The sequence below is a fragment of the Salvelinus alpinus genome, chromosome 21 (genome assembly GCF_045679555.1).
Source record: "Salvelinus alpinus chromosome 21, SLU_Salpinus.1, whole genome shotgun sequence".
Taxonomy (NCBI): Eukaryota; Metazoa; Chordata; class Actinopteri; order Salmoniformes; family Salmonidae; genus Salvelinus; species Salvelinus alpinus.
This window is the reverse complement of record NC_092106.1, coordinates 29,031,716-29,055,792: the sequence shown is the minus strand read 5'-3', so window position 1 is coordinate 29,055,792 and position 24,077 is coordinate 29,031,716. Positions and strand designations below refer to the sequence as shown.

The 24,077-nt window shown below is 45.3% G+C and overlaps 1 protein-coding gene across 12 annotated transcripts in view; it reads right to left on the bottom strand.

Annotated features, from left to right (window-relative positions):
• The window catches only part of LOC139548194 (RNA-binding protein Musashi homolog 2-like), a 456,658-nt gene that overhangs the window by 25,977 nt on the left and 406,604 nt on the right, over positions 1-24,077 (bottom strand). For 6 of the 12 annotated variants that reach the window (XM_071357680.1, XM_071357689.1, XM_071357690.1 and 3 more), the window contains one exon: positions 9,622-9,741. The exons of 1 other annotated variant lie outside the window; for it this stretch is intronic. In XM_071357680.1, coding sequence (XP_071213781.1) covers positions 9,622-9,741 — 120 coding nt within the window. Of the gene's footprint in view, positions 1-6,649; positions 6,722-9,621; positions 9,742-24,077 lie in introns of those variants that run through there. 5 more of the 12 variants (XM_071357682.1, XM_071357692.1, XM_071357693.1 and 2 more) reach the window with 2 other exon arrangements.

The following is a 24,077-nucleotide window of genomic DNA, read 5'->3' as shown; positions in this document are numbered from 1 at the left end:
CAAATGTGCTTCAAAATTAGCTTTGAATTTCAGAGCATCTGCAATTAGCTCCATTTCCACCTAAGTCATTTGAAAAGATGAGGCTCTCTTTCTGTTATGCCTGGAGTGGCTTTCAGTCCCCGTCTCAAACACCATTTCTTAACGGAATAGGTGACTAATTAACAAAGGACAAGTTCTTTTCAGCCTGCGATGGCAGTTCATAAATAATTGCTAGATAATGGCTCCTCATTTTGTGCTCTGATAGGCTGGCATAATGATAGTTACTAGATGATATATTATGGATGTTCACAGGCAGAGGAGTGCTGCCATCCATCCACAGACACAGCGCTACAGCCCTTATATCTTCATTCAACACGCTTTCACATCCTCAGACCACATACACACACAAACACACACACATATACGAACACACACTTTCGTGCATCACAGGCAAACAAACACCATGAGAATAGAAGGAGGACTGTTGGTAGAGAACTGTTGGTAGAGAACTGTTGGTAGAGAACTGTGGGTAGAGAACTGTTGGTAGAGGACTGCTGGTAGAGGACTGCTGGTAGAGGACTGCTGGTAGAGGAGCCGGGTAGAATTGGGCAGACACATATATCTATCTTCATCATGCGGGGAGACAGGCGTCGGAGAGCTACGTGGTTCATTTTCACACCCTCTGGGCTCTGGGCAGGGGAGTCGGGGTGGCCTAGTTTGAGTGAACAGTCTGTTTTCCTTTGGAGTGATTCTGACATAGCTGTCCATCAGGGGGTGGGAAGGGGGGATGTTATAGAGATGGGGGGAAGCTCGACCCATATAGGAGAGAGAAGGCAGAATGGACAGGAGATTTCAGATTATTGTTACTGATTGAGGGATGGCGATCACCTGAATGGAATGATCACCTGCAGCTCTAGAGGGAGGGGGAGAGAAGGAGGTACTGTAAGACGGGTAAAGAGACGCTAGCGTCTCGTTCCATTCTCCTCCGACTCAACCTCACTTTCCAGACACGTCCCCTCAACAAATGACAAGGGAATACTAAATTATCCAGTGGGCATGTTTAGGCTGCATTTAGAACTGAGGTCAGTCACTGGTTGGACCAGTGTGTCAGCTGCCTGGGACACATGAATAGAAATCATGTCCCAGAGTGCCACACAGCTTCAGCTCAGAGCTGTTGCAAATCACATCAATGTCGTAATCACACAGGAGTCTGCCTAGAGGAAATGACCAAACCTTCTGTGTATAATAATGAGGAAATACATTTAGCCTCAAACGCTCCAGTTCCCTCCTAGATACCAGCTTTTGAGCTTGTCATCAAGAACAACCAGCGACCAACAACTATCATGCAGATACGGTAAGTGAATCATGGATACCATGTCAGCTTGCAGCAGTACATACAAGAACACAGAAAACAACAGTAGCTAGTAGTGATGCACCGGTATGACATTTTCGGCCGATACCAATATCCAATATTTTCCTTGACAAAAAATCTGATACCGATAACCGATATTAAACATTTTAGTGGCCTATTAAGCATTCTAGTACAGTTAAATAGTTAACAAACACACATGGACACAGCGGTCTAAGACACTGCATCTCAGTGCAAAAGGCGTCACCACAGTCCCTGGTTCGAATCCAGGCTGTATCACATCCGGCCGTGATTGGGAGTCCCATAGGGCGAAGCACAATTGGCCCAGCGTTGTCCGGGCCGTCATTGTAAACAAGAATTTGTTCTTAACTGACTTGCCTAGTTAAATAAAGTTTACACACACACCACACTATTTTGTTGGCATTTACGTATGTCTCCATTACCAGTAAAACATGATCAAAACCTATTTCTTTCACTTACTTGCTGTGCTGTTTCGTTGTTCATTTGTTCAGTCGTTTCATTCTCAACCACGATTTCTATGTAACACCGTTTGGGTCTTTGACGTGTCAAATAACACTATTTGATGTGTCAAATAAGCTTGTTGACCAATCAGGACCTGAACAGGACTGCACATCACATAATAATGCGTTCATAAATTTTTTACGTAGTTATTACACATTGATTACACTATCACTCGTATTTCATATGTCACAACGATTCATCGATACGTATGCTATGATGCTGGTAAAGTTGTCTCACGCACCTACAGTGCTGGTCATAAAAAAAAGCTAGCTAGCTCATGGATGCAAACAATGTTCTTCCACAAAAACATAGCAAAACGACATCTGTTTCAGTAGCTATAGTTAGCTAGCTAATAACAGTGACGCTATTACTGTGTAACTCCGGTAGGGCAACATCGGAGAACGGTTGATTGTCAAGTGCAATGAATTCCATTATCTTGGTTTTAATGGATTTCGCCTTTGAGTTGTCTCGCTGAAATTGTCTTACTCTTTCAAATGACTACTGGACTTCTTGATGGCTCGATCCCCACAGCATACATTGTGGGCTAGGTTAGGAATGCTGTTTTGCAAGTGTAGCGCAAAATTTTACGTGGCGTCATTACGTCATGTACCTACGTTATATACAGTTGAAGTCGGAAGTTTACATACACTTAGGTTGGAGTCATTAAAACAAATTTTTCAACCACTCCACAAATTTCTTGTTAACCAACTATAGTTTTGGCAAGTCGGTTAGGACATCTACTTTGTGCATGACACAAGTCATTTTTCCAACAATTGTTTACAGTCAGATTATTTCACTTACAATTCACTGTATCACAAGTCCAGTGGGCCAGAAGTTTACATACATTAAGTTGACTGTGCCTTTAAACAGCTTGGAAAATTCCAGAAAATTATGTCATGGCTTTAGAAGCTTCTGATAGGCTAATTGACATCATTTGAGTCAATTGGAGGTGTACCTGTGGATGTATTTCAAGAACTACCTTCAAACTCAGTGCCTCTTTGCTTGACATCATGGGAAAATCAAAAGAAATCAGCCAAGACCTCAGAAAAAAAATTGTAGACCTCCACAAGTCTGGTTCATCCTTGGGAGCAATTTCCAAATGCCTGAAGGTACCACGCTCATCTGTACAAACAATAGTACGCAAGTATAAACACCATGGGACCACGCAGCCGTCATACCGCTCAGGAAGGAGACGCGTTCTGTCTCCTAGAGATGAACGTACTTTGGTGCGAAAAGTGCAAATCAATCCCAGAACAACAGCAAAGGACCTTGTGAAGATGCTGGAGGAAACCGGTACAAAAGTATCTATATCCACAGTAAAACGAGTCCTATATTGACATAACCTGAAAGGCCGCTCAGCAAGGAAGAAGCCACTGCTCCAAAACCGCCATAAAAAAGCCAGACTACGGTTTGCAACTGCACATGGGGACAAAGATCATACTTTTTGGAGAAATGTCCTCTGGTCTGATGAAACAAAAATAGAACTGTTTGGCCATAATGACCATTGTTATGTTTGGAGGGAAAAGGGGGAGGCTTGCAAGCCGAAGAACACCATCTCAACCGTGAAGCACGGGGTTGCAGCATCATGTTGTGGGGGGTGCTTTGCTGCAGGAGGGACTTGTGCACTTCACAAAATAGATAGCATCATGAGGTAGGGAAATTATGTGGATATATTGAAGCAAAATCTCAAGACATCAGTCAGGAAGTTAAAGCTTGGTCGCAAATGGGTCTTCCAAATGGACAATGACCCCAAGCATACTTCCAAAGTTGTGGCAAAATGGCTTAAGGACAACAAAGTCAAGGTATTGTAGTGGCCATCACAAAGCCCTGACCTCAATCCTATAGAACATTTGTGGGCAGAACTGAAAAAGCGTGTGCGAGCAAGGAGGCCTACAAACCTGACTCAGTTACACCAGCTCTGTCAGGAGGAATGGGCCAAAATTCATCCAACTTATTGTGGGAAGCTTGTGGAAGGCTACCTGAAACATTTGACCCAAGTTAAACAATTTAAAGGCAATGCTACTTAATACTAATTGAGTGTATGTAAAATTCTGACCCACTGGGAATGTGATGATCGAAATAAAAGCTGAAATAAATCATTCTCTCTACGATTATTTTACATTCTTAAAATAAATTGGTGATCCTAGCTGACCTAAGGCAGGGAATTGTTACTAGTATTAAATGTCAGGAATTGTGAAAAACTGAGTTTAAATGTATTTTGTTGAGGTATATGTACACTTCCGACTTCAACTGTACACCTTAGCCAAATACATTTAAACTCAGTTTTTCACAATTCCTGACATTTAATACTAGTAACAATTCCCTGTCTTAGGTCAGTTAGGATCACCAATTTATTTTAAGAATGTAAAATGTTAGAATAATCGTAGAGAGAATGATTTATTTATTTATCAGAAGCTTCTAAAGCCATGACATAATTTTATGGAATTTTCCAAGCTGTTTAAAGGCACAGTCAACATAGTGTATGTAAACTTCTGACCCACTGGAATTGTGATATAGTGAATTATAAGTGAAATAATCTGTCTGTAAGCAATTGTTGGGAAAATTACTTGTGTCATGCACAAAGTAGATGTCCTAACCAACTTGTCAAAAATATACACTGCTCAAAAAAATAAAGGGAACACTTAAACAACACAATGTAACTCCAAGTCAATCACACTTCTGTGAAATCAAACTGTCCACTTAGGAAGCAACACTGATTGACAATACATTTCACATGCTGTTGTGCAAATGGAATAGACAAAAGGTGGAAATTATAGGCAATTAGCAAGACACCCCCAATAAAGGAGTGGTTCTGCAGGTGGTGACCACAGACCACTTCTCAGTTCCTATGCTTCCTGGCTGATGTTTTGGTCACTTTTGAATGCTGGCGGTGCTTTCACTCTAGTGGTAGCATGAGACGGAGTCTACAACCCACACAAGTGGCTCAGGTAGTGCAGCTCATCCAGGATGGCACATCAATGCGAGCTGTGGCAAGAAGGTTTGCTGTGTCTGTCAGCGTAGAGTCCAGAGCATGGAGGCGCTACCAGGAGACAGGCCAGTACATCAGGAGACGTGGAGGAGGCCGTAGGAGGGCAACAACCCAGCAGCAGGACCGCTACCTCCGCCTTTGTGCAAGGAGGAGCACTGCCAGAGCCCTGCAAAATGACCTTCAGCAGGCCACAAATGTGCATGTGTCAGCATATGGTCTCACAAGGGGTCAGAGGATCTCATCTCGGTACCTAATGGCAGTCAGGCTACCTCTGGCGAGCACATGGAGGGCTGTGCGGCCCCACAAAGAAATGTCACCCCACACCATGACTGACCCACCGCCAAACCGGTCATGCTGGAGGATGTTGCAGGCAGCAGAACGTTCTCCACGGCGTGTCCAGACTCTGTCACGTCTGTCACATGTGCTCATGTGCTCAGTGTGAACCTGCTTTCATCTGTGAAGAGCACAGGGCGCCAGTGGCGAATTTGCCAATCTTGGTGTTCTCTGGCAAATGCCAAACGTCCTGCACGTGTTGGGCTGTAAGCACAACCCCCACCTGTGGACGTCGGGCCCTCATACCACCCTCATGGAGTCTGTTTCTGACCGTTTGAGCAGACACATGCACATTTGTGGCCTGCTGGAGGTCATTTTGCAGGGCTCTGGCAGTGCTCCTCCTTGCACAAAGGCGGAGGTAGCGGTCCTGCTGCTGGGTTGTTGCCCTCCTACGGCCTCCTCCACGTCTCCTGATGTACTGGCCTGTCTCCTGGTAGCGCCTCCATGCTCTGGACACTACGCTGACAGACACAGCAAACCTTCTTGCCACAGCTCGCATTGATGTGCCATCCTGGATGAGCTGCACTACCTGAGCCACTTGTGTGGGTTGTAGACTCCGTCTCATGCTACCACTAGAGTGAAAGCACCGCCAGCATTCAAAAGTGACCAAAACATCAGCCAGGAAGCATAGGAACTGAGAAGTGGTCTGTGGTCACCACCTGCAGAACCACTCCTTTATTGGGGGTGTCTTGCTAATTGCCTATAATTTCCACCTTTTGTCTATTCCATTTGCACAACAGCATGTGAAATGTATTGTCAATCAGTGTTGCTTCCTAAGTGGACAGTTTGATTTCACAGAAGTGTGATTGACTTGGAGTTACATTGTGTTGTTTAAGTGTTACCTTTATTTTTTTGAGCAGTGTAGTTTGTTAACAAGCAATTTGTGGAGTGGTTGAAAAACGTGTTTCAATGACTCAAACCTAAGTGTATGTAAACTTCCGACATCAACTGTATGTAAACTTCTGACTTCAACTGTAGGTATGCACGGTAGCTTTGACATCAGTTTTTAACATCGGCGTTAAACTAGACATCGGGCCGATATCGATGTTGGCATTTTTAGCTAATATCGGTCGATTCCGATATGTTCACCGATATATCGTGCATCCCTAGTAGCTAGTATCTATGACTACGTCCACCACTAACATGACCACTACAGGTGGCATGCACTAAAATCAGACTTATACATAGTACAGGGATCAGGGACAACAGGAGGAACAGACATACGTGACAGAAAGGTTGTATCTTTGTACATAAAAACACTCTACATCTAATAAAGACAGGATGGAAGGGAGAGAGAGAATGAAAGAAAGAAATAGAGTGAGAGCAGACAGAATATGCAAAGAGGAAGAAGAGATGAGAGAAGCTAGTTTAGAACAGAGAGGGAAGGATGGAGGGAGAAGAGGACATAGTCAGGAGGAGTGAGGGGGTAGTAGGGTGTGAACAAACCTTCTGGCAGGCAGGCAGAGTGCACCCAGGGGAGTGTGTGAGGTGAGCAGAGAAGGAGTGTCCCAGTCAGGACCATAGGCTCTCTGCAAGGCCCAACCAAGTCAGAGACAGAAACAACTGGTCACATTCACCACCAATCACAAACTCCCATCGCTCCCATCTCTCTGTATGTCCTTTTACCAGTGTACCTCTAAGCACAAAGGGTTTTGAATTGGTTTCTTCTTCACGGAGTGTGTGTGTGTGTGTGTGTGTGTGTGTGTGTGTGTGTGTGTGTGTGTGTGTGTGTGTGTGTGTGTGTGTGTGTGTGTGTGTGTGTGTGTGTGTGTGTGTGTTTTTCCTTCACTATGTCTCTCACAGACATTTCCACTGTCTACCAACAGCACCTTTGGTTTGAGTTTGATCTACACTGCTGGTCTTCTGCACTAGACAACTTTGAAGCAGGCCATGTTCTATTAGAAGAGTGTGGTCATCTATAAGCACATTCTGCTCCGGTTTAATAACTTCAAAACAGAAGAATCTGACATGAAATTGTTACAGACTTTGCTTTGAGAGATTTATTGGTGAAAGGGGAAAATAATATCATGAAATCTTAATCTAGATAAAGAACGGCATCATGATCTGAGGATTGCGGGTGGATCAAATGTGTATTTCTCGTCTTAAACACTATTGTTTTCTAGCAGCAGATCCAACTGATTAGCAGGTCCAACATCCCTACACCCCTATAGCACTGCTCCCTCTATCAGATGAAATAATATTTAATCTAGACCATGATACATTAGGGCACGTCAGGGGGAGGCTGGGTAGGCCTGGGGGACCCCTGGGGGGCTAAGAGGGGGTATCCTGTACTGACACGCGTGTGTTTGATGGGTAATGTGTTAACATCTTCCTCAGGTTTCACTGCCTTGTCACCCTCTCCTTTTTTCAATTGCAATTCAAAACCCATGTCTATAGTTAAGTATTGAATATTGTGATAGCTTATGTTTCAGATTAGGTCAAATTATCTTTTGTATAAATAAATAATCTGTCATAACAACAGCCTAACAGGATCCCATACAGGGTCCTTTGTAACCTACTGGTGCTCTGTGAACAGAACCAGTTGTATGGAACAGATGTGCTTCGAGGACCTACATCTGCAAACATCCGCTGAATCACTTCAAAACATTCAAACACATGACTGTCTTGTTCTTGATGATGAGTGAGTTACAGTAACAACACAGAACCTGAGCCAATGGCAGGAGGGCTCAGCCATTAGTATGTCATTATTACTGTGAGAGCCATCCTTTAGCATCACATAAAAAATAATTAGCATGGTGGCTAAACTACCCAAATACAAGTATATATGAAAATTCCATCTGCTCAATCACTTCAGACAATATCTTTGCAGAGGGGCGTGGGTAAACTCATGTCTCTTGGTAGTAAGTACTAGATGAAGTTGCAGGGAAAGGTCAAGTCTAAATGTCAGCCCTGTGGGCCCTGTTGGTCCCTGGCCTTCCCTTCTGGTTCTCCGTGAGCGTGATAGAGTGACAGAATCATCCAGGAGACAGTCAGTGGAAGAGCTGGAGCAACATACTGTACTGTAGCCAAGGGCTAGCTCTGTTACTGGCTCTCTGACTCGCCAAACTCAGCTTAGCTGTATTGCCTAGGCCAGCCCTGCACTAACTTGGATAAACCCAGTCTAGTCTAACCATAGCCTTTATACTTGCCCCGGTCCTCATCCCCCAGACCCACCTAGGTCATAAGGCATCAAAGTGAGGTCTCTGCTTTGATTTCTCATATCAGGTGCATGTGTGTGTGTGTGTGTGTGTGTGTGTGTGTGTGTGTGTGTGTGTGTGTGTGTGTGTGTGTGTGTGTGTGTGTGTGTGTGTGTGTGTGTGTGTGTGTGTGTGTGTGTGTGTATATGTGTGCATGTGCGGTGTGTGAATAGTGGTTTTTGTGTGTGTGTGTGTTAGGCTGAACCTCCAAGCCTAACTGTAAGGGGCCAGGCTTTCTGACAGACAATTAGAGTGCCCGATCATTTTCCCTCGCAGCCAAAATGCCATCTGTCAATTCCAGCCGCACCGCTTGTTTTTCTCCAGTGTTTATTTACCTTTATATTTCCGTGTCTGTGGACAAAATCAGTGTGATTGATTAAGCTATCGTACTAGCCAATCAACGGCCAGGGAATAAAAAAATCAACAAGTGAACCAATTTAAGCAGACCCTTTTATCCAAAGCGACTTACCGTCACGTATGCATACATTTTATGTATGGGTGGTCGTGGGAATTGAATCCACTACCCTGGCATTACAAGCGCCATGCTCTACCAACTGAGCTACAAGTTGGTAGAGCGTGGCACTACAAAGAATCTGGACTCTCATGATGCTGGCTTGGTTATTCAGAGACTGGATGGTCTTATAGGGGCGAGCCGTATCCCAACTTGAGATTTGTGTGGAACTAAGACTTTTGAGTAAACTCATCGATATCAATAGGACATTTGCACAAAGGTTTCAATTGCACATGCTGAATTCAAGTTAGGAGCCTTCTCTGATAGAGGTGTATGAGTGATATGACCAACACATGAGAAATCAACATCCTGCTCCCTGGATTTGCAGTCACATATTGTACTGTGGAGGTACATTACAGTAGGTAGTATTCCTACCTATCAAACACAGAGCTGGCAGGTATAGTAGCTCTGTAACAAGACAACTAAAGACTGCTACCCTGGTCCTGTCCTCACCCTCTGTCTATTCTAGCCAGTGCAGAGGCAAGTGAGGAGAGAACAGGGAGTTTAGCATCCTCCTTCTATCCTCTCTTGTCTATGAAGCGTGTATGTGTATGTGTGTGTGTGTGTGTGTGTGTGTGTGTGTGTGTGTGTGTGTGTGTGTGTGTGTGTGTGTGTGTGTGTGTGTGTGTATGCAGCAGGTGAGAGAGGAGTTATCGGCGGCCAGTGAGAGCAGAGCATGGATCGTAGCAGTAGCCACACAGAATACCGACAGAGCGTTTACCTGCCCCTGCGTTCTGCTGGTATGCCATGTAGCCACCTCTTCCACGGGCCCCCCTACCTGAGCCACGCACTGCCGCCACTGCCGCTGCTGCCACCGGTCCATACGCCGTCGCTGGGAAGCCTGGGGGACAGATGGGGACAAGGCATCAGTGTGTGTGGGAGAGAGAGTGTGTGTGAGGGGTCGGATTGTGTGAAAGAGATTGAGTGTGTGTGTGACTGTGTGTGTACGGGGAGTAGGGTTGTGTGAGAGAGAGTGCATGTTTTTGTCTGCGTGTATGGGTTGGGGGTTGGCTCGTGTGAGAGAGAGCGACTGTGAGTGTGTGTTAGCGTGTGTATCTCTCTATATGCCCAGTAACTGGGATTAGTTTTGGATTAGCAAGTGACATTGCTTTCTAACATGAGGAAAAGACGAGTGAGGGAATCTTCTAGTTGGCAAGCTGTATCAGGTGGAGGGACCAGTCTTCCAGATCCTCAAGAACAGGAAATAGTGTTTCACCAAATGTGAAACACTATTAACCAACATCCAACATCATGCACCATGAAGACCGATATGGACATTTGGAACACGCTCGCACACTTTGTAGTCCACTTAAGTCATTTATCTCGCTGGCTTCGTGCGCACTGTGCAGAGGAAGGGAGGAGGGAGGGAAAGAGAAAGCCGTAAAGTCGGGAGAGCGAATCAGCCGCAGTTGTCAGCCGGCGAGGTTTATGCCTTGGAACTCAACCAATCAGAGGGATAATTTGGTCTCCAGGCAGCGTGAACGGCTGTTGCAGCCCCGGCGGACCACTGGGCCTGGGGAACGAGGGAGGAACAGGAGGATGGAGGGATGATTTGTGGAAGAAAGGTGACTCTGGGTAAACTTGGCATTATTATGGGTCTGGGCATCTGAGATTCATCGCTTGGTTCTGAGTGCCCTTTGGGTGGAGGTTGGCTGGGACAGGAGGACACAGGTTGAGGAGATTCTAGATAGAGGAGAGGAGAGTGTGCATATTTAAATGTTCCTTGCTTTAAAGTGTTACAGCATTGTTCCCAATATTCATAATACAATGAGGCTCAATTGTCTGTGGCTTGAAAGCACACAAGTATTTTTCTGCTCTTCATTATCTCTTTCCCTGTCAATTATCTAACTTGCCAACGAATACAACAAAGAAGACGTCTCCACAGCATTCTACAAAGATCCTTACGTGCAGTATGCACTCAGTTAAACAATGCATAGGCCAGTCAATAGGTAGACTGTGGACAATAGCCTTCTAATGTACATCTTTGTGGTTACCTATTCACACAAAGAAGAGGGAGTTGCAGTTGGCCAACTATTCAGCTACTGTTTAGGCTTTGATAAGCAACGGTAACCAGTAAAGTGGTTCGCTTTGTCAAAAATACAGTTGTAGCCTTTGATAATAAAGGGAGATTGGGAAAGGGTTTTTAGTAAAGTTGAGCATGAACATGGCTGAGAGCTGCTGTGTCTGTGTGTGAGTGAGTGAGTGAGTGAGTGAGTGAGTGAGTGAGTGAGTGAGAGAGAGTGAGAGAGAGAATTAGAGAGAGAGAGAGAGAGAGAGAAAGAGTGAGTGTGAGAGAGAGAAAGAGTGAGTGTGTGAGAGAGAAAGAGTGAGTGTGAGAGAGAGAGAGTGAGTGAGTGAGTGAGTGAGTGAGTGAGTGAGTTAGAGAGAGTTAGAGAGAGTTAGAGAGAGAGAGAGAGAGAGAGAGTTAGAGAGAGTGTGAGAGTGAGTGAGTGAGCGAGAGAGAGAGAGAGAGAGAGAGAGAGAGAGAGAGAAAGAGTGAGTGAGTGAGTGTGAGAGAGAGAGAGAGAGAGTGAGTCAGTGTGAGAGAGAGAGAGAAAGAGTGAGTGTGAGAGAGAGAGAGAGAGAGAGAGAGAGAAAGAGTGAGTGTGAGAGAGAGAGAGAGAGAAAAAGAGAGAGAGAGAGAGAGAGAGAGAGAGAGAGAGAGAGAGAGAGAGAGAGACAGTGAGAGAGAAATAGTGAGTGTGAGAGAGAGTGAAAGAGTGAGTGTGAGAGAGAGAGAGTGAGACAGAGAGAGAGTGAATGAGAGAGAGCGCTCAGAGCAAGCGAACACGAACCAGCTCCAGAGTGTGTGTACTCGCCCGTCGAGGGTCTTTGACTTTGACTGGATCTACCGTGTTCAAACATCATAATTAAATATCATCATTATAGAGGGAGACAATGGAAGACCCAGCGAGGAGGACGAGTACTCAGTCAGTCAGTGGTTAGTTATTATGATATAAATATAATTACAGACCATCTCTCTCACTAATTAAAACATCTTTGGCTGCAGAGGGCTATTCATGATAAAGGGCCCAGACACAATGGAGCAGTGACATTGGCAGATAGTTGCCATCAGATACGAGGGATGCCATGTAATTCACTCTTTGTCTTCTCTCTTATTAAACAAAGCCAGTCCCCATCCTGTTCTATTAGGGGACTTAATAACCTCTGATGTGGTGCTAATATATAACCAACAAATTGGAATTTAGGATGAGATTATGTCTGAACAAAGGCCTGAGTTGACGTGTAATATTGAGAGGGGAGACGCCAGTGCGCATATGATAGGACAGTGAGCCGCCCGCAGGAGGAAGTTATTGAGCGATGTGGTGCCCTTGGCTTGAGGCAGGCCCACTCACTAGACCGTCCACAAAAAGCCACCAGGAGAAAGGGCAGAGAAAGAGGACGAAAGCAATGAGTGGAAACGAGGTGCTAGCCAGGGAGAGGAAAAACAGAGCTGGTGGAGGTAAGTGTGTGTAAGTGTGAATGCTGTGCTCTGAGGGGCTGTGTTAAGGGGTGCTGGGGGTTAAGAGGAACACTGTGGTGTCCAGGATGAGGTGGTTCCCCTACTACAGGGACATTCCATGTGTAAGGGCCTGGAGGTCAATGTGGAGGAGGACCATGCCGAGAGAGAGAGAGAGAGACTGGCTGGTAGATACGGTCATGATGAACAGAAATATAGCTCTTTCTTTCTTTCTTCCTGTGGCAGCACAGTTGGGTAAGATTGGACAAGTATGCTTTTCACACTGTGTTCATACTGAGCTTGGATTCTCAAAGGCATACAAATTATTTGCTATCTGCCCTCCAATTTCCTCAGACATCAAGCCAAACATTTCACAACAAATGCCAAATATTTCACGAGACAAAAAAAGTGTCAATCTTTGTTTCTCCTTCACTGCCAATGTTGCGACTCTGCAACCTGTAGTCTCTGTGTTCCAAAGTTGGCGTTCGATGGGCAAAGTTGTTGAGAGAGATAAGGTGTTGGGGATTAGCTGGGTTAATTAATAGATCTTAGGCCAGCTGTGGAGGTTCATTGTTTTGTATTCACAGACTGCAGAGACGCTGCCCAGGAGAGCCTCAGCGACATTAAATCAATTTCATGGCTCCGTTATTACTGGAGAGATAAAGCCAATATTTAGCTGGTAGTTTCTGCAGGTTTCTATATATTTAGCTGGTAGTTTCTACAGGTTTCTATATATTTAGCTGGTAGTTTCTGCAGGTTTCTATATATTTAGCTGGTAGTTTCTGCAGGTTTCTATATATTTAGCTGGTAGTTTCTGCAGGTTTCTATATATTTAGCTGGTAGTTTCTACAGGTTTCTATATATTTAGCTGGTAGTTTCTACAGGTTTCTATTTATTTAGCTGGTAGTTTCTGCAGGTTTCTATATATTTAGGTGGTAGTTTCTACAGGTTTCTATTTATTTAGGTGGTAGTTTCTACAGGTTTCTATTTATTTAGCTGGTAGTTTCTGCAGGTTTCTATATATTTAGCTGGTAGTTTCTACAGGTTTCTATTTATTTAGCTGGTAGTTTCTGCAGGTTTCTATTTATTTAGCTGGTAGTTTCTGCAGGTTTCTATATATTTAGGTGGTAGTTTCTGCAGGTTTCTATATATTTAGCTGGTAGTTTCTGCAGGTTTCTATGTATTTAGCTGGTAGTTTCTGCAGGTTTCTATATATTTAGCTGGTAGTTTCTGCAGGTTTCTATGTATTTAGCTGGTAGTTTCTACAGGTTTCTATATATTTAGCTGGTAGTTTCTACAGGTTTCTATATATTTAGCTGGTAGTTTCTGCAGGTTTCTATGTATTTAGCTGGTAGTTTCTGCAGGTTTCTATATATTTAGGTGGTAGTTTCTACAGGTTTCTATATATTTAGCTGGTAGTTTCTGCAGGTTTCTATGTATTTAGCTGGTAGTTTCTGCAGGATTCTATATATTTAGGTGGTAGTTTCTACAGGTTTCTATATATTTAGCTGGTAGTTTCTGCAGGTTTCTATATATTTAGCTGGTAGTTTCTGCAGGTTTCTATGTATTTAGCTGGTAGTTTCTACAGGTTTCTATATATTTAGCTGGTAGTTTCTGCAGGTTTCTATATATTTAGCTGGTAGTTTCTGCAGGTTTCTATGTATTTAGCTGGTCGTTTCTGCAGGTTTCTATATATTTAGGTGGTAGTTTCTACAGGTTTCTATATATTTAGGTGGTAGTTTCTACAGGTTTCTATATATTTAGCTGGTAGTTTCTGCAGGTTTCTATGTAATTAGCTGGTAGTTTCTGCAGGTTTCTATATATTTAGGTGGTAGTTTCTACAGGTTTCTATATATTTAGCTGGTAGTTTCTACAGGTTTCTATATATTTAGCTGGTAGTTTCTGCAGGTTTCTATTTATTTAGCTGGTAGTTTCTACAGGTTTCTATATATTTAGCTGGTAGTTTCTGCAGGTTTCTATGTATTTAGCTGGTAGTTTCTGCAGGTTTCTATATATTTAGGTGGTAGTTTCTACAGGTTTCTATATATTTAGCAGGTAGTTTCTGCAGGTTTCTATATATTTAGCTGGTAGTTTCTGCAGGTTTCTATGTATTTAGCTGGTAGTTTCTGCAGGTTTCTATATATTTAGCTGGTAGTTTCTGCAGGTTTCTATGTATTTAGCTGGTAGTTTCTACAGGTTTCTATATATTTAGCTGGTAGTTTCTGCAGGTTTCTATGTATTTAGCTGGTAGTTTCTGCAGGTTTCTATATATTTAGGTGGTAGTTTCTACAGGTTTCTATATACACTGCTCAAAAAAATAAAGGGAACACTTAAACAACACAATGTAACTCCAAGTCAATCACACTTCTGTGAAATCAAACTGTCCACTTAGGAAGCAACACTGATTGACAATAAATTTCACATGCTGTTGTGCAAATGGAATAGACAAAAGGTGGAAATTATAGGCAATTAGCAAGACACCCCCAAAAAAGGAGTGATTCTGCAGGTGGTGACCACAGACAACTTCTCAGTTCCTATGCTTCCTGGCTGATGTTTTGGTCACTTTTGAATGCTGGCGGTGCTCTCACTCTAGTGGTAGCATGAGACGGATCCTACAACACACACAAGTGGCTCAGGTAGTGCAGTTCATCCAGGATGGCACATCAATGCGAGCTGTGGCAAAAAGGTTTGCTGTGTCTGTCAGCGTAGTGTCCAGAGCATGGAGGCGCTACCAGGAGACAGGCCAGTACATCAGGAGACGTGGAGGAGGCCGTAGGAGGGCAACAACCCAGCAGCAGGACCGCTACCTCAGCCTTTGTGCAAGGAGGTGCACTGCCAGAGCCCTGCAAAATGACCTCCAGCAGGCCACAAATGTGCATGTGTCTGCTCAAACGGTCAGAAACAGACTCCATGTGGGTGGTATGAGGGCCCGACGTCCACAGGTGGGGGTTGTGCTTACAGCCCAGCACCGTGCAGGACGTTTGGCATTTGCCAGAGAACACCAAGATTGGCAAATTCGCCACTGGCGCCCTGTGCTCTTCACAGATGAAAGCAGGTTCACACTGAGCACATGAGCACATGTGACAGACGTGACAGAGTCTGGAGACGCCGTGGAGAACGTTCTGCTGCCTGCAACATCCTCCAGCATGACTGGTTTGGCGGTGGGTCAGTCATGGTGTGGGGTGGCATTTCTTTGTGGGGCCGCACAGCCCTCCATGTGCTCGCCAGAGGTAGCCTGACTGCCATTAGGTACCGAGATGAGATCCTCAGAGCCCTTGTGAGACCATATGCTGACACATGCACATTTGTGGCCTGCTGGAGGTCATTTTGCAGGGCTCTGGCAGTGCTCCTCCTGCTCAAAGGCGGAGGTAGCGGTCCTGCTGCTGGGTTGTTGCCCTCCTACGGCCTCCTCCACGTCTCCTGATGTACTGGCCTGTCTCCTGGTAGCGCCTCCATGCTCTGGACACTACGCTGACAGACACAGCAAACCTTCTTGCCACAGCTCGCATTGATGTGCCATCCTGGATGAACTGCACTACCTGAGCCACTTGTGTGGGTTGTAGACTCCGTCTCATGCTACCACTAGAGTGAGAGCACCGCCAGCATTCAAAAGTGACCAAAACATCAGCCAGGAAGCATAGGAACTGAGAAGTGGTCTGTGGTCACCACCTGCAGAATCACTCCTTTTTTGGGGGTGTCTTGCTAATTGCCTATAATTTCCACCTTTTGTCTATTCCATTTGCACAACAGCATGTGCAATTTATTGTCAATCAGTGTTGCTTCCTAAGTGGACAGTTTGATTTCATAGAAGTGTGATTGACTTGGAGTTACATTGTGTTGTTTAAGTGTTCCCTTTATTTTTTTGAGCAGTGTATTTAGCTGGTAGTTTCTGCAGGTTTCTATGTATTTAGCTGGTAGTTTCTGCAGGTTTCTATATATTTAGGTGGTAGATTCTACAGGTTTCTATATATTTAGCTGGTAGTTTCTGCAGGTTTCTATATATTTAGCTGGTAGTTTCTGCAGGTTTCTATATATTTAGGTGGTAGTTTCTACAGGTTTCTATATATTTAGCTGGTAGTTTCTACAGGTTTCTATATATTTAGCTGGTAGTTTCTGCAGGTTTCTATTTATTTAGCTGGTAGTTTCTACAGGTTTCTATATATTTAGCTGGTAGTTTCTGCAGGTTTCTATGTATTTAGCTGGTAGTTTCTGCAGGTTTCTATATATTTAGGTGGTAGTTTCTACAGGTTTCTATATATTTAGCAGGTAGTTTCTGCAGGTTTCTATATATTTAGCTGGTAGTTTCTGCAGGTTTCTATGTATTTAGCTGGTAGTTTCTGCAGGTTTCTATATATTTAGCTGGTAGTTTCTGCAGGTTTCTATGTATTTAGCTGGTAGTTTCTACAGGTTTCTATATATTTAGCTGGTAGTTTCTGCAGGTTTCTATGTATTTAGCTGGTAGTTTCTGCAGGTTTCTATATATTTAGGTGGTAGTTTCTACAGGTTTCTATATACACTGCTCAAAAAAATAAAGGGAACACTTAAACAACACAATGTAACTCCAAGTCAATCACACTTCTGTGAAATCAAACTGTCCACTTAGGAAGCAACACTGATTGACAATAAATTTCACATGCTGTTGTGCAAATGGAATAGACAAAAGGTGGAAATTATAGGCAATTAGCAAGACACCCCCAAAAAAGGAGTGATTCTGCAGGTGGTGACCACAGACAACTTCTCAGTTCCTATGCTTCCTGGCTGATGTTTTGGTCACTTTTGAATGCTGGCGGTGCTCTCACTCTAGTGGTAGCATGAGACGGATCCTACAACACACACAAGTGGCTCAGGTAGTGCAGTTCATCCAGGATGGCACATCAATGCGAGCTGTGGCAAAAAGGTTTGCTGTGTCTGTCAGCGTAGTGTCCAGAGCATGGAGGCGCTACCAGGAGACAGGCCAGTACATCAGGAGACGTGGAGGAGGCCGTAGGAGGGCAACAACCCAGCAGCAGGACCGCTACCTCAGCCTTTGTGCAAGGAGGTGCACTGCCAGAGCCCTGCAAAATGACCTCCAGCAGGCCACAAATGTGCATGTGTCTGCTCAAACGGTCAGAAACAGACTCCATGTGGGTGGTATGAGGGCCCGACGTCCACAGGTGGGGGTTGTGCTTACAGCCCAGCACCGTGCAGGACGTTTGGCATTTGCCAGAGAACACCAAGATTGGCAAATTCGCCACTGGCGCCCTGTGCTCTTCACAGATGAAAGCAGGTTCACACTGAGCACATGAGCACATGTGACAGACGTGACAGAGTCTGGAGACGCCGTGGAGAACGTTCTGCTGCCTGCAACATCCTCCAGCATGACTGGTTTGGCGGTGGGTCAGTCATGGTGTGGGGTGGCATTTCTTTGTGGGGCCGCACAGCCCTCCATGTGCTCGCCAGAGGTAGCCTGACTGCCATTAGGTACCGAGATGAGATCCTCAGAGCCCTTGTGAGACCATATGCTGACACATGCACATTTGTGGCCTGCTGGAGGTCATTTTGCAGGGCTCTGGCAGTGCTCCTCCTGCTCAAAGGCGGAGGTAGCGGTCCTGCTGCTGGGTTGTTGCCCTCCTACGGCCTCCTCCACGTCTCCTGATGTACTGGCCTGTCTCCTGGTAGCGCCTCCATGCTCTGGACACTACGCTGACAGACACAGCAAACCTTCTTGCCACAGCTCGCATTGATGTGCCATCCTGGATGAACTGCACTACCTGAGCCACTTGTGTGGGTTGTAGACTCCGTCTCATGCTACCACTAGAGTGAGAGCACCGCCAGCATTCAAAAGTGACCAAAACATCAGCCAGGAAGCATAGGAACTGAGAAGTGGTCTGTGGTCACCACCTGCAGAATCACTCCTTTTTTGGGGGTGTCTTGCTAATTGCCTATAATTTCCACCTTTTGTCTATTCCATTTGCACAACAGCATGTGCAATTTATTGTCAATCAGTGTTGCTTCCTAAGTGGACAGTTTGATTTCATAGAAGTGTGATTGACTTGGAGTTACATTGTGTTGTTTAAGTGTTCCCTTTATTTTTTTGAGCAGTGTATTTAGCTGGTAGTTTCTGCAGGTTTCTATGTATTTAGCTGGTAGTTTCTGCAGGTTTCTATATATTTAGGTGGTAGATTCTACAGGTTTCTATATATTTAGCTGGTAGTTTCTGCAGGTTTCTATATATTTAGCTGGTAGTTTCTGCAGGTTTCTATGTATTTAGCTGGTAGTTTCTGCAGGTTTCTATATATTTAGCTGGTAGTTTCTGCAGGTTTCTATATATTTAGCTGGTAGTTTCTGCAGGTTTCTATGTATTTAGCTGGTAGTTTCTGAAGGTTTCTATTTATTTAGCTGGTAGTTTCTACAGGTTTCTATATATTTAGCTGGTAGTTTCTGCAGGTTTCTATATATTTAGCTGGTAGTTTCTGAAGGTTTCTATTTATTTAGCTGGTCGTTAAAAACTTAAAAACCACTTCCGGGTTGGAGCGAGCGGTCGCATTCGCACTTTGGTCCGCAGGTAGTATAACTTTTCATTACATTACATTACATTTCATTACATTTCATTATAGTACAACGGTTTGATTTGTCTAATCTTAGCAATTTCTTCTTAGCTAGCTACATAGCCGTCTTTGTATCAAAGATAATTGCGTAATTATCGTATTCCGTCGTCCTAACGTAGTCTACACTGCTATCTGCCCAGCAGCTAGCCAGCTAGCAAACGTCTACCGAATAGCAGCACTGTAGAAACTATTACACTCAACTGAACGACTTGATTAGTGTAGTGTTAGCTAGCTACATAGTTGTCTTTGCTGTCTTCGTATCCAAGATAATTGTGTAGTTTAGAGTGTGTAGTTTTAGAGTGATTATCTTAATTTACCGAGGTTAGCTAGCCAGCTATTTGTCGTCCTTAACGTAGGAGACACTGCTAGCTAGCCAACAGCTAGCCAACGTCTACCGAATAGAACTTCCGCACTCAACAACCCGGTCGCATTCCGCTTCGCTCCACAGGTAGTATCACATTTTCATTTCATTTCATTACAGTACAACGGTTTGATTTGTTTGATCGTAGCTAGCTACATAGCTAGCTACATAGCCGTCTTTGTATCAAATATAATTGTGTAGTCTAGAGCGATTTTCTAGGTTAGCTAGCCAGCTATTGTCGTTCTTTTAATGCAACGTAACGTAATCAACACAGCTAGCTAGCCAGCTAGCCCCCGAATAGTGTAGTGTTAGCTAGCTACATAGTTGTCTTTGCTGTCTTCGTATCCAAGATAATTGTGTAGTTTAGAGTGTGTAGTTTTAGAGTGATTATCTTAATTTACCGAGGTTAGCTAGCCAGCTATTTGTCGTCCTTAACGTAGGAGACACTGCTAGCTAGCCAACAGTTAGCCAACGTCTACCGAATAGAACTTCCGCACTCAACAACCCGGTCGCATTCCGCTTCGCTCCACAGGTAGTATCACATTTTCATTTCATTTCATTACAGTACAACGGTTTGATTTGTTTGATCGTAGCTAGCTACATAGCTAGCTACATAGCCGTCTTTGTATCAAAGATAATTGTGTAGTCTAGAGCGATTTTCTAGGTTAGCTAGCCAGCTATTGTCGTTCTTTTAACGCAACGTAACGTAATCAACACTGCTAGCTAGCCAGCTAGCCCCCGAATAGCAGCACTGTAGAAACTATTACACTCAACGGAACGACTTGATTAGTGTAGTGTCAACAACGCAGCCACTGCCAGCTAGCCTACAAAGTCAACAACGCAGCCACTGCCAGCTAGCCTACTTCAACAGTACTGTATCATTTTAATCATTTTAGTCAATAAGATTCTTGCTACGTAAGCTTAACTTTCTGAACATTCGAGACGTGTTGTCCACTTGTCATTCCAATCTCCTTTGCATTAGCGTAGCCTCTTCTGTAGCCTGTCAACTATGTGTCTGTCTATCCCTGTTCTCTCCTCTCTGCACAGACCATACAAACGCTCCACACCGCGTGGCCGCGGCCACCCTAATCTGGTGGTCCCAGCGCGCACGACCCACGTGGAGTTCCAGGTCTCCGGTAGCCTCTGGAACTGCCGATCTGCGGCCAACAAGGCAGAGTTCATCTCAGCCTATGCCTCCCTCCAGTCCCTCGACTTCTTGGCACTGACGGAAACATGGATCACCACAGATAACACTGCTACTCCTACTGCTCTCTCTTCGTCCGCCCACGTGTTCTCGCACACCCCGAGAGCTTCTGGTCAGCGGGGTGGTGGCACCGGGATCCTCATCTCTCCCAAGTGGTCATTCTCTCTTTCTCCCCTTACCCATCTGTCTATCGCCTCCTTTGAATTCCATGCTGTCACAGTTACCAGCCCTTTCAAGCTTAACATCCTTATCATTTATCGCCCTCCAGGTTCCCTCGGAGAGTTCATCAATGAGCTTGATGCCTTGATAAGCTCCTTTCCTGAGGACGGCTCACCTCTCACAGTTCTGGGCGACTTTAACCTCACCACGTCTACCTTTGACTCATTCCTCTCTGCCTCCTTCTTTCCACTCCTCTCCTCTTTTGACCTCACCCTCTCACCTTCCCCCCCTACTCACAAGGCAGGCAATACGCTCGACCTCATCTTTACTAGATGCTGTTCTTCCACTAACCTCATTGCAACTCCCCTCCAAGTCTCCGACCACTACCTTGTATCCTTTTCCCTCTCGCTCTCATCCAACACTTCCCACACTGCCCCTACTCGGATGGTATCGCGCCGTCCCAACCTTCGCTCTCTCTCCCCCGCTACTCTCTCCTCTTCCATCCTATCATCTCTTCCCTCTGCTCAAACCTTCTCCAACCTATCTCCTGATTCTGCCTCCTCAACCCTCCTCTCCTCCCTTTCTGCATCCTTTGACTCTCTCTGTCCCCTATCCTCCAGGCCGGCTCGGCCCTCCCCTCCCGCTCCGTGGCTCGACGACTCACTGCGAGCTCACAGAACAGGGCTCCGGGCAGCCGAGCGGAAATGGAGGAAAACTCGCCTCCCTGCGGACCTGGCATCCTTTCACTCCCTCCTCTCTACATTTTCCTCTTCTGTCTCTGCTGCTAAAGCCACTTTCTACCACTCTAAATTCCAAGCATCTGCCTCTAACCCTAGGAAGCTCTTTGCCACCTTCTCCTCCCTCCTGAATCCTCCTCCCCCTCCCCCCCCCTCCTCCCTCTCTGCAGATGACTTCGTCAACCATTTTGAAAAGAAGGTCGACGACATCCGATCCTCGTTTGCTAAGTCAAACGACACCGCTGGTTCTGCTCACACTGCCCTACCCTGTGCTCTGACCTCTTTCTCCCCTCGCTCTCCAGATGAAATCTCGCGTCTTGTGACGGCCGGCCGCCCAACAACCTGCCCGCTTGACCCTATCCCCTCCTCTCTTCTCCAGACCATTTCCGGAGACCTTCTCCCTTACCTCACCTCGCTCATCAACTCATCCCTGACCGCTGGCTACGTCCCTTCCGTCTTCAAGAGAGCGAGAGTTGCACCCCTTCTGAAAAAACCTACACTCGATCCCTCCGATGTCAACAACTACAGACCAGTATCCCTTCTTTCTTTTCTCTCCAAAACTCTTGAACGTGCCGTCCTTGGCCAGCTCTCCCGCTATCTCTCTCAGAATGACCTTCTTGATCCAAATCAGTCAGGTTTCAAGACTAGTCATTCAACTGAGACTGCTCTTCTCTGTATCACGGAGGCGCTCCGCACTGCTAAAGCTAACTCTCTCTCCTCTGCTCTCATCCTTCTAGACCTATCGGCTGCCTTCGATACTGTGAACCATCAGATCCTCCTCTCCACCCTCTCCGAGTTGGGCATCTCCGGCGCGGCCCACGCTTGGATTGCGTCCTACCTGACAGGTCGCTCCTACCAGGTGGCGTGGCGAGAATCTGTCTCCTCACCACATGCTCTCACCACTGGTGTCCCCCAGGGCTCTGTTCTAGGCCCTCTCCTATTCTCGCTATACACCAAGTCACTTGGCTCTGTCATAACCTCACATGGTCTCTCCTATCATTGCTATGCAGACGACACACAACTAATCTTCTCCTTTCCCCCTTCTGATGACCAGGTGGCGAATCGCATCTCTGCATGTCTGGCAGACATATCAGTGTGGATGACGGATCACCACCTCAAGCTGAACCTCGGCAAGACGGAGCTGCTCTTCCTCCCGGGGAAGGACTGCCCGTTCCAAGATCTCGCCATCACGGTTGACAACTCCATTGTGTCCTCCTCCCAGAGCGCTAAGAACCTTGGCGTGATCCTGGACAACACCCTGTCGTTCTCAACTAACATCAAGGCGGTGGCCCGTTCCTGTAGGTTCATGCTCTACAACATCCGCAGAGTACGACCCTGCCTCACACAGGAAGCGGCGCAGGTCCTAATCCAGGCACTTGTCATCTCCCGTCTGGATTACTGCAACTCGCTGTTGGCTGGGCTCCCTGCCTGTGCCATTAAACCCCTACAACTCATCCAGAACGCCGCAGCCCGTCTGGTGTTCAACCTTCCCAAGTTCTCTCACGTCACCCCGCTCCTCCGCTCTCTCCACTGGCTTCCAGTTGAAGCTCGCATCCGCTACAAGACCATGGTGCTTGCCTACGGAGCTGTGAGGGGAACGGCACCTCAGTACCTCCAGGCTCTGATCAGGCCCTACACCCAAACAAGGGCACTGCGTTCATCCACCTCTGGCCTGCTCGCCTCCCTACCACTGAGGAAGTACAGTTCCCGCTCAGCCCAGTCAAAACTGTTCGCTGCTCTGGCCCCCCAATGGTGGAACAAACTCCCTCACGACGCCAGGACAGCGGAGTCAATCACCACCTTCCGGAGACACCTGAAACCCCACCTCTTTAAGGAATACCTAGGATAGGATAAAGTAATCCTTCTCACCCCCCCCCCCCTTAAAAGATTTAGATGCACTATTGTAAAGTGGCTGTTCCACGGGATGTCATAAGGTGAATGCACCAATTTGTAAGTCGCTCTGGATAAGAGCGTCTGCTAAATGACTTAAATGTAAATGTAAATGTCGTTTCTGAAGGTTTCTATGTATTTAGCTGGTAGTTTCTGCAGGTTTCTATATATTTAGCTGGTAGTTTCTGAAGGTTTCTATTTATTTAGCTGGTAGTTTCTGAAGGTTTCTATGTATTTAGCTGGTAGTTTCTACAGGTTTCTATATATTTAGCTGGTAGTTTCTGAAGGTTTCTATTTATTTAGCTGGTAGTTTCTGCAGGTTTCTATATATTTAGCTGGTAGTTTCTGAAGGTTTCTATTTATTTAGCTGGTAGTTTCTGAAGGTTTCTATTTATTTAGCTGGTAGTTTCTGCAGGTTTCTATATATTTAGCTGGTAGTTTCTGCAGGTTTCTATATATTTAGCTGGTAGTTTCTGCAGGTTTCTATGTATTTAGCTGGTAGTTTCTGCAGGTTTCTATATATTTAGCTGGTAGTTTCTGCAGGTTTCTATGTATTTAGCTGGTAGTTTCTACAGGTTTCTATATATTTAGCTGGTAGTTTCTACAGGTTTCTATATATTTAGCTGGTAGTTTCTGCAGGTTTCTATGTATTTAGCTGGTAGTTTCTGCAGGTTTCTATATATTTAGGTGGTAGTTTCTACAGGTTTCTATATATTTAGCTGGTAGTTTCTGCAGGTTTCTATGTATTTAGCTGGTAGTTTCTGCAGGTTTCTATATAT